The sequence below is a fragment of the Myotis davidii genome, unplaced genomic scaffold, assembly GCF_000327345.1.
Source record: "Myotis davidii unplaced genomic scaffold, ASM32734v1 scaffold1036, whole genome shotgun sequence".
Classification (NCBI taxonomy): Eukaryota; Metazoa; Chordata; class Mammalia; order Chiroptera; family Vespertilionidae; genus Myotis; species Myotis davidii.
The window spans coordinates 731,466-742,433 of record NW_006287260.1 but is presented as its reverse complement, the minus strand read 5'-3'; the positions used below and the strand labels follow the sequence as shown (position 1 = coordinate 742,433).

Genomic DNA, 10,968 nt, shown 5'->3' with positions numbered 1-10,968 from the left:
CTGGGTCCCCTCGCTCTGAGTCCCTGCCCTGGTCTCTTCCCAAGGGGGCCTCAGAGAGGGAGCCCCCACCCCTCCACCCCCACCCCTCCCTCCCGCTTGAGCCGGGAGGACAGAGAGGGGCTTTTCTTGGTGGCTTTTATTTAATTCTTCTTAAAACCCAAATGAATTATTATCATTGTTATAAAAGCATCAAAGTGACTACAGTAAAAATCAATCCACAGAAATACATTCCCCGGGGCGGCTCCCGGCCTGAATGCCCTCCAGGGGCCGCCTGGTTTAATGTGCCCCTTGTGCCCAGGGTCACCCTGGGGACGTCTCACCCCGCCCTTCATTTCCAGGGGACGCGGGGAGCCCTGTCCCCCCAGCAAAGCCTCTTCGGGTGAAGAAGAAGGCGCCAGCGGGGGAAGGGACCCAGACGGGAAAGACAAAGAAGAAAGGTGGGCCTGGCGCCTGGAGGAGGGGCCCTGGGTGTGGTGGGGTGTGACCCCGCTTCATGTCACACACAGGGTCTGGGCCAGCTGACAAGGAGCCCCCGGCGAGCTCAGCCGGAACGCAGAAGGCCCCGGAGGCCCTGTTTCTGGTTGGGGACGGCGGCCCCGCGGGGAAAGCCCTGAAGAAGAAAGGTGGGTGGCAGTGGCCTCTGGTGCCCAGACCTGGAGAGGCAGGCCTGGCGGTGGGCGCTGGCACAGGGGGTGCCGGAGTCAGCAGACTTGGGGGCACCTTGACCTCCATTTCAGTAGCCGTGTGCCTCAGGCAGGCTCCGATAATAGTGAGAGAGTAGTCACCTGGGGTTACCCTTGTGGTTGTGGGAAGGGTCCGAGGGAGACATGGCAAACCATGAAGTGCTCCGCCAGGGCTAAGAGGCTTGCGCCTGCTCTGTTCCAGGTGCTCCCAAAGACTCGGAGGAGGAGAGGAAGCGGGAAGAGGGGGAGGAGGAAGACCTGGCAGCTGTGGCGACCAAGAACAGCAACCAGAAGGGCAAAGCCAAAGGAAAAGGCAAAAAGGTGGGGTCCCAGAGGGGCAGGCGGCTACGGTCCCTAAGGGGCGCAGTGGCAAGGGCCTGGCGCCGGGGATTACAGTGTGGGCCTGTGGGCTAGGGCCATGGCATCCCGGGGGCTAGAATCTTGGCTCCCCCTCTGGTGCCAGGAAATGTGGACAAAGGGCGCCAGACTTGTGAGAGCAGAAGAGGCAGTTGTGGGGTCACCAGGCTGGGATTGGCCACCCAGGAGCCTTATGTCCTCTGGTCTCTAGGCACCCCCCTCCCCCGCTGCAGCCAGAGCTGCCCACAGGAAGACACACATTTCCTGGCCCAGGGAAGTGGCCGGTAGACACACATGTACACACCCTTGGGCACACCGACAGCCTGAGAGCCAGCTGTGCGAGGGGCTAAAATATTTCCCCCCGACCGCCCTCGGCCCCCCAAGAGCTGTCTGCTACCCCAACCAGACCTCCTAACCTCCCAGCAACTAAATGGTGTCTGCGGCCTCCAGGACCCTCCTCCAGGCCTCCCAGGGTCCATTCTGACTGGGAATTCTCCAGGGCGGACAGGTCACTGGTCGTTAAATGATTTGCATATTCTCTCCCAAACCCAGGCACCAGCACACACAAACTCAAGTAAGCAGGGGAGAAAGGTCCAACGGGACAGAGAAAGTGATGAGAGACTTTAGAATCTCGTTTCCGGGTGTGGAGATCACCATGAGGCAGGGCCCGGCTCTTTGCTGTGTGGGCCTGTTAATGTGTTCAGGCGTAGTCAGGTCTTTGTTTGTTTATTAGTCCTCACCCTAGGATACTTTTCTATTCATATTTTTAGGAAGAGTGGGAAGGAGGGAGAGGGGGTGTGGGGACATCAATGTGAGAGAGACACATCGATGGGCTGCCTCCTGCACGTGCCCCACCTGGATGGGGATCAAACCAGCAACCCAGGCACCTGCCCTTGACTGGGAATCAACCCCAAGACCCTTCGGTGCAGGGCCAGGCGTGGTCCGATCGGGAGGGCTGAGTCACATTAGCCAAGGTCACCGGATACTGATGTATAGACGGGGAGGCAGCTTATTCTGTCCGGGGAGGAACAGAACTGGAGGCAGCACAGCCTGCCATGCAGGAGGCCCTGGAAGTTCGCAGCTATAGAAATGCTTGAATAAGCTCTGGCTTTCTCCAGCTCGCATTCCAGACATACTCTTGTGTTTCACAAGTTTCTTCTGGAGCAACCTCGAGTGGAGAGGAGAGGCTCGCTCGCCCGCAGGCCAAGGGCCTCCCTCACACACGGCAAACCTGCCCTCAGCAAAAATGCCCGAGCACCGCGTCAGAGCTCACGGAGAGCCTCGGCCCTCCAGCGCACCCTCCCTCGCTGGTCCCTTCTCTCCCCGTCGCTGGGAGGCTTAGGGTTAGGGCCTCCGCTCCCCCTGTTGTGAGGGCAAGAACCTGAGGGCAAAGGGCACCAGGTTTGTGAGAACAGAGGGGCCAGTGCAACCAAATGGTTACTTTTCCCATGTGCTTCTCTATTCATTGCTTTGACCGTGTGTTACCAGATAACAAACCACCCTAAGAATTAGTGTCTTAAAAAACAAACATTCGTTTTCTTCATTTCTTCACGGAGTCGAAATCCTTGGAACAGCGTAGCAGGGCAGTTCTGGCTCAGGGGCCTCTGCGTTGCTGCAGGACGGCACCTGAAAGCGTGGCTGGGAATGCAGGACCCACTTCTGCAATGGCTCCTGTCCTGGCTGTGGGCTGGCGGCCTTGCCCAGGGCTGCTGGGTTTCTTATGACGAGGCAGCAGCTTCCCCAGAACCCCATGCAGTGTGGGCGGGGAGCACCCCAGGGGTCAATACCAGGGGCATGGGCCATTGGGGGCCACCTGGGAGGTTTGCTATGTGCTCATGGTAACAGCGGTGGCTAACACTTCCTCTGTGTTGTGTGCTTAGAGCAGCGGTTTTCAACCCTTTTCATCTCCTGGCACGAAAACTAATTACTAAGATTCTGCGGCACACCCAAAAATTTATTTTTTACCGATCTGACCAAAAAAGTTACATATTTTGATGAATTCATACCAGGTGGCTATTGTTGTGCGGGCTACTGTCATTTTTTTATTTGACAATCTAAGGCAGGGGTCGGCAAACTCATCAGTCAACAGAGCCAAATATCAACAGGACAACGATTGAAATTTCTTTTGAGAGTCAAAATTTTTAAACTTAAACTATATCGGTAGGTACATTGTTATTAACTTAATCAGGGTCCTCCTAAGGCTTAGGAAGAGCCACACTCAAGGGGCCAAAGAGCCGCATGTGGCTCTCGAGCCGCAGTTTGCCGACCACGGATCTAAGGGAAAGGAGGTCAGGGCCCCTCACTAAGCAGCCAGGTGTCATGTGCTTTAAAAATCCCCTCGGCTCACGTTGAAAATCGCTGGCTTAGAACACAGCGACCGATACCTTCGGCCTCATCTCGTCCTGCCCCCTGAGAGCGAACCTGCTTGAAGGAGGGTCTTGCCAAAGGCTCTGGATCTGACAGGAAAGCGGGCAGGTTAAATCCCAGCTCCACCTCCACCAGCTGCGCGAACTCAGCAAGCTCCTCTGCCTCTCTACCCTCAGCGTCCTCCTCTGTAGGACAGTCAGTTGCCACGGACAGTGGTAAGAGGATTAAATGAGTTAGGGTTTGAAAAGTGCTGAGAACGATACTGGGCACACCGGCCGACTTGATATGAGTGTTTGTTGAACGTATAAATGAAACAGGGGCTCCCCCCAGCCTGCCTGCTTCTTAGGTGGGAAAACGGAGTTAGGGCACTTAGCAAACCTGCCAGATAGGGGTGGGACCCGGACTTGCACCAGGCTCTCTGGCCCCGGAGTCTGGGCTCTTAGCCACCAGCTTCAGCAGATAACGGTGAGTGCCAGCCCCCAGAGCCCTGGCATCGCCCTCCAGCTGCCTCTTTGTCCTCTCCCCACACAGAAAGCGGTGAGTTGGCCGGCTGCCTGCCCTGTCCCAGCCTGGGCACGTGCTGGGGGCCGGGGAGCTGGTGTCTGGGGCTGATGCCGGCTCTGCGCCCCCAGAAGGAGGCGCGGGCCACGACCCCACCCGTGGGAGTGGGCGAGCCCCGGGAGTTCGTGCTGCGGCCGGCCCCTCAGGGCCGCACAGTGCGCTGCCGGCTGACGCGGGACAAGAGGGGCATGGACCGGGGCCTGTACCCCTCCTACTTCCTGCACCTGGACTCCGAGAAAAAGGTGGGCCAGGAGGAGGTGAAGGGAGAGGGAGGCGGAGGTGCCAGGACCAGGTGGAGGGAGGGTCTGGGCCAAGATGCGGGGAGGGGCTGCCAGGGAAAGGCTTCTCCTCCCCGTCACCCACCTCCTCTGCCCTCTCTCACCGCCCCCACAGGTGTTCCTCTTGGCTGGCAGGAAGCGGAAACGGAGCAAGACGGCCAATTACCTCATGTCCAGCGACCCCACCAACCTGTCCCGAGGAGGGGAGAATTTTGTCGGGAAGCTGAGGTGGGCTGGGGGCTCAGGGCAGCAAGAGGCCTTGCGGTCTGCTCTGACCCCTGAGCCCACCGAGTGCCCACCACAGCGGACACCCGGCCCAGGGCCGCTCATACCGAGTAGCCCACGTGGGGGCTTTGTTAATGGTTCAGTTCTAACAGCCCCCCAGGTGGTGCCCACGCTGCTGGCCCAGGGACCTCACAGGCGGAGCGGCTGAGTTCCAGGGTGGAGGGCTGTGTTCATGTTGAGTTCCTGGCACCTGGCAGAACAGCTTCTCAGCAAATAGTTACTAAGTGAATGAATGAACAAGCATTTGGCACCTACCCTGTGCTATGTCTGCCGTACATCTCACCTAACCCTCACCACAAATCTGAGAGGTGGGGGCGGGACCCCTGAGTCAAGCCTTATTTCTCTTATTTATGTATTTTTTTTAAAGGTTTTTGTTTTTTTTTTTTTAATATATTTTATTGATTTTTTACAGAGAGTAAGGGAGAGAGATAGAGAGCTAGAAACATCGATGAAAGAGAAACATCGATCAGCTGTCTCCTGCACATCTCCCACTGGGGATGTGCCCGCAACCCAGGCACATGCCCCTGACCGGAATAGAACCTGGGACCCTTCAGTCCACAGGCTGACGCTCTATCCACTGAGCCAAACCGGTTTCGGCGCTTATTTATGTATTTAACAAACACTTACATAAGGCAGTAAGTTCCAGAGAAGAACCCACTGAATCCTCTTATCAACCATTTGGCTGTTCTTATACCCATTTTGCAGATGGGGTAGCTGAGGCTCAGATCAGTTAAGTAACTTGCCCAAGGTCACACAGCTAGTCAGAAATGGACCTGAGATCTGAAGGCTGCCCAGTGCCCTAGATCCATCTTTCTAAGACTCCAGGAGGGAAGGCTGGGGCGGGGACATGCAGTGCTCGTCCTCAGACACTTCACCCTGGGTGGTCCAGTAGCTCCCAGCACTGCTTGGCTGGAGGGTCTTGGAGTGGCGGCGTGGACCCCTGAGCCCGCCCCAGCTCCGCCTGCTTGCAGGTCCAACCTCCTGGGGAACCGCTTCACCGTCTTTGACAACGGGCAGAACCCGCGCCGCGGGGGAGGCGGCGCTGACGTGGGGAGCCTCCGGCAGGAGCTGGCAGCGGTGATTTACGTGAGTCTCCCCCGGTCCCGCCGCACCCCGCCCCCGGCAGGGCCGGCCTAATGCGCCCCTCCCTCCCAGGAAACCAACGTGCTGGGCTTCCGAGGTCCGCGGCGCATGACGGTCATCATTCCGGGCATGAATTCGGACAACGAGAGGGTCCCCATCCGGCCCCGAAATGTGAGCCCTGCACCTCCCTGACCCCCCTCCCTGAAGGCCCCACTCGCTATGGGACTCACCCCGGGGGAGCTGGGGCCGGGCAGTAGCGGGGCGTCAGCTTGCCCAACACCCCACCTCTTGAGCACACTCCACCCTCCAGGGCAAGTTTATTCTGGCCACTTGGGGGATGAATTCGAGGTTTTTGTCGTTGAATTCACGGAAACACAATGTTGTGTGGGTGTTTTAAGTTTACACCAAATCGCCCATTTACATATTCATTCACTTCACATACAGTATATTGAGGGCCAGGTAGTTAGGCTCCGAGAAGACATCAGTGGGCAATACGCAGGTCCCTCATGAAGCTGGCATTCTAGGGGAGCCAGTGCAAAGGCCCGGAGGCAGGGAGGTGCCTGATGGGTTTGAGGAACAGCAGGTGGCCCCTGTGGCTGGAGGGAGATAAGGTTAGAGGTGAGAGTGAGGGGCAGATAGGGCCTGTCTAACTGGTTTTTATAGGAGAGAAACAGGAAGCCAGAGAAGGGTTTTGAGCAAAGGAGTGGCATGATTTGCCTTACATTTTAAAAGCGAAGGGGGTGTGTGTAGGGTAAGACGGAGAGATGTCCTGCAGGAAGGCGGCTTCCTTCAGTCCGTCTCTCGCCCTGCTCCTTAGCACTGTGGGTCGGTCCAGGATGAGCTCTAGCTGGTTTGGCTCAGTGGATACAGCGTCGGCCTGCGGACTGAAGGGTCCCGGGTTTGATTCCAGCCAGCAGCACAGGCTCAGGTTGCAGGCTCGATCCCCAGTGTGGGGCGTGCAGGAGGCAGCCAATCAATGCTTCTCTCTCATCATTGATGTTTCTATCCCTCTCTCCCTTCCTCTCTGAAATCAATAAAAATATATAAAAGACGCAGGATGACTGGCGTGCCCCATACTCGCAGTGGTGCCCTTTCACTCATTTACACGGAAAAACGAATATCCCTCTGGGCTGGTCACACAGCCTTTCCTGCTGGAAAGTCACAGGTAGTCAGGCCCAGCAGACCCAGGGGCACTGGCCACGGGAGGTCCTGGTCTGGAGGGCCTGTGGGTCCCACGCCTGCTCCTTCCACGCCTGCTCCTGCCACGCCTGGAGTGAACATCACCCCCCCACCCCGAGGCAGTGTCCCCGCACCCCTGGGCTCAGTGAGAACCACCCAGCGCTGCTGTGGGCGCCCTTCACCACCTCAGGTCCTTCATTACACAACCACTGGTTAAAACCGGGCTCTGGAGATCCAAAATCAGCACAACAGTGACCGTCAAAACAGTATCTGATCTTCAGGGAACAGTTACTCTGGTCCAGGAACGGATTTAAATCACACGTCCTGTGCTGTTAACTTATTCAGTCCTCACAACGGAGGGAAACCGAGGCACAGAGATATGACACAAATACTGTGCCTGCCTCAGTGTCTGTCCTTTACACGCAGTGCGAGAAGTGAGCACGTGTCATGGAAGGTCAGCGCTAAAACACTTAAATCAGACACGGGGTCAGGAAGGCTTCTTGGGGGATATTATTTTTTTAAATTTTTTAAATTGATTTTGAGACAGAGGAAGGGAGAGAGACAGAGAAACATTAATGTGAGAGCGGCACGCCCATCAGCTGCCTCCTGCATGCCCTTCACTGGGGCCTGAGCTCGAGACCCCGCCTGTGCCCTGACCGGCAGCCCCTCAGTGCCAGGGACGACGCCCAGCCCACTGAGCCCCACAGGACATGATCTTGAGTAGACTCACTCCAGACCATGAAGGTAACGTGACAGTTGCCAAGGAAACTCATTAAAGAAATGTCTCAAGAGCACCCGTACACAGGCCACTCCTTCCTTCCAGAAACTCTCCCAGGACACATTATCGTAATCACTGTTTACCTGTGTAGCTCCCCGAGCTCAACTGTGCACTCCTTGTAGGTTCCAGAATGTTTGGTTCATCCTGGTGATCAGGTGCCAGCATGGAAGGACCCTTGGATACGGATGGCACAGAGCACCTACTGTGTGCCAGGTGCTACTTTCCATTTTCTTTTTTTAATGCTCTTAAAAAATATATATATATATATATTTTAAGTAGTTTCTTGACATTCTTCACTGTGGTATTTTTAATGACATATTTAACATTGCTATATATGGCAAAAAAAAAGGCAACTAAATGTTAACAAACACAAAGTAAAACCATCTTGTATAATTCAGTTAGACTTATGTAAATTAAGTTCAAATAGAAGTCTGTCAGATGTGAGAAGAAACTAGTAACTGAGGTGGTAAGTGAAATGGGGAAACCAGTGTTGAAGACATGATTGATCCAAGGGACAAACATACAATCCTTAGAGTCAAGATTAAACATAAGTCCCAAGGCAACTAAATATTCATTTTTTTTCAATTTAAGATAAATCTCTGGATACAAGAGTCTTAATTCTTTAAGTAAACCACAGGTAACTGATTATGAAAATGAGGAAACAGAGGGCAGTTAGGTAGTCAGGAGTGGGTAAAACAATATTTTTTATTGATTTCAGAGAGGACGTGCGAAGGAGAGAGAGCTAGAAACATCGATGATGAGAGAGAATTCATTGATTGGCTACCTGCTTCACGCCCCACACTGGGGATTGAGCCTGCAACCCCGGGCATGTGCCCTGACCGGGAATTGAACTGTGACCTCCTGGTTCATAGGTCAATACTCAACCATTGAGCCACGCCGGCTGGGCTACTTTCCATTTTCCACCCTCCACTTTACATCCCATGGCAAGCCCCATTCCCACAGATGCACACCCTGCCCACAAGGGTACCAGAAGCCACGCATGCTCTCAAGGATACCCCAAGTCAAGGATACCCCAAGTGGATGCTGATTACAGGCTGTGCAAGGGCACACATAGGTCCCAGGCCCCACCCCTGTCAGTCCTGAGATATCCCACCCCCTGACCATCCTCTCCCAATACCTCCCGGCCCCCCAGGCCAGCGATGGGCTGCTGGTGCGCTGGCAGAACAAGACTCTGGAGAGACTCATTGAGCTGCACAACAAGCCACCATTGTGGAACGAAGCCACTGGCTCCTACACCCTCAACTTCCAAGGCAGAGTCACGCAGGCCTCCGTCAAGAACTTCCAGATCGTGCACTCTGACGACCGTGAGTACAAGGGCCGAGACCAGCTGGCCCCACCGCCTCCGGCCCCGGCCCTGGCTCAGGCCTTTGCCCACCATCTTCTCTCCCCGGAGCCAGAACATCTAGAAAGGTGGCTCTTTTCTCCAGGGGCACTGACACTGTGCCCTCAGGAGCCTCAGGGATTCCACGCAGGTGTCTTAGGCTCATTCTTCCAGGCCCTCGTTCTAGCATTTACCAGAGTCCTGGGCAGAAACTGGGATATTCTGGGTAAGACTGTGTCGAAGGGAGAGTTAAGCTGCTGGAGTTTGAAAACCACTCACAGCCCAACGCAGGTCATCGAGGGTGCTGGGCCCAGAGCGGGCAGCCCTTGCCCGGGCTCCTCAGATTCTACTTCACAGACACTTACACGGTCTTTTCTGTGTGGCAGGCACTGTCCTCAGGGTTTCACAGAGATGGAATCATTAGATCTTTTCAACAACCCTGCGAGGAAGGTACTTAGTACTATTATCCCCACTTGGCAGATGAGAAAACTGAGGAACAGAGAGGTTCGGTAACTTGCCCAAGATCACACAGCTAGTAAGAGGTCACGCTGGAATCGGAACCCCCTTAGACCTTTAGGAGTAGGGAATTTTTTTAAAAATATATTTCTTTATTGATTTCAGAGAGGAAGGGAGAAGGAGAGAGAAGTAGAAACATCAATGATGAGAGAGAATCATTGATTGGCTGCCTCCTGAATACCCCGCCACTGGGGATCGAGCCCGCAACCCAGGCATGTGCCCTTGGCCAGAATCGAACCCGGGACCCTTCAATCCACAGGCTGACGCTCTATTCACTGAGCCAAGCCAGCCAGGGCTAGGAGTAGGGAATATTAATCAAGCCTTTCTGAGCGCCTACTCTACTGTCTTCTCTCAAAGGAGGTGAAAGGCCTGCCCTTGAAGATTTAGGGCAACAAGCTGCACCCATAACATAAATTAAGTAAAAACGTCCCCGTTACAAGCGTGGGGAGAGGTCTGCACTAGGTTAAGGAAGCTTGGGAATGGAAAGGTGTCTCCCAAGGGACCCAGGTTCCCAGGGCAGCTAACAGGGAGCAACTTCCCCATCCCCCACTCGATCCTAGAGATGTGCTCCCAGTGTCACCTGTCCCCAGGCCTTGGATAACTGCTCTCCAGATCACATTTCTGGTGGAGCCTGGTCTGATGAGGTTGGGGGTATTTTTAGCAACTTCCTGTCCCTATGGATGCTGGGGGAGGCCACAGGATGAAGAGGGAACCAGGGGGTTATTCCGGGATTGAGCCTGGTGCTCTGAGATGGGACTGGGGGTGGGTTGGGGAGGAAAATGGGGTCAGAATGCAGCAGAAAAGTTGGCAAGGGAGGAATCTAGGTTTGGGGAAGTTTGACAGATTCCTATTCTTAAGTGTCGGTTCGTGCATAGCCCCGGCGGCAGAAGATAAGGCCGGTCCCTGTCCTCAGGGGCTTACAGTAAGCTGCAGGTGGGGCAGGTATAAGGAAGGCGGCTGAGTACTGAGGTCCCCAGGCCCGGGAGGGGAACTGCCCCGCGGTCGAGGGCATGGATTGCCAGGCAGGGTCCAGGGCTGAGACGCCCGCCCTGCTGGTCCACAGCTGACTACATCGTGCTGCAGTTCGGCCGCGTGGCCGAGGACGCCTTCACCCTAGACTACCGGTACCCGCTGTGCGCCCTGCAGGCCTTCGCCATCGCCCTCTCCAGCTTCGACGGGAAGCTCGCTTGCGAGTGACGGCGGCGGCACCCCAAGTCCCAGAGCCGCCGGGATCGGAAAGGACTCGGTGGAGGCTTCAGGGTCCCCTCACCAAAGCCCCCACTGAGGACGCCTCCTGTGTCGGGAGCTGACCCCTAATGCCTCCAGGTGACCCCCATCCACTCCCCGGCCTGGCAGAGGCCGAGCGGGGGGCGGAGCTCAGACGGCGGGTGCGGAGCAGATGAAGAACATCTGGAGCCGGCACCCCAAGTCCCAGAGCCGCCGGGATCGGAAAGGACTCGGTGGAGGCTTCAGGGTCCCCTCACCAAAGCCCCCACTGAGGACGCCTCCTGTGTCGGGAGCTGACCCCTAATGCCTCCA

The 10,968-nt window shown here is 55.8% G+C and overlaps 1 protein-coding gene across 1 annotated transcript; it reads left to right on the top strand.

The window, feature by feature from the left end:
• Positions 1-289: 289 nt before the first annotated feature.
• On the top strand, positions 290-10,723 carry TULP1 (tubby like protein 1; the record flags this gene model as incomplete). The annotated part of the gene is made up of 10 exons (XM_015560841.1): positions 290-437; positions 507-623; positions 886-1,004; positions 3,939-3,944; positions 4,040-4,210; positions 4,362-4,474; positions 5,503-5,617; positions 5,687-5,785; positions 8,725-8,896; positions 10,493-10,723. Coding segments are annotated over 10 exons (1,194 nt in total), but the record flags the coding sequence as incomplete, so codon positions are not given.
• Positions 10,724-10,968: the final 245 nt, after the last annotated feature.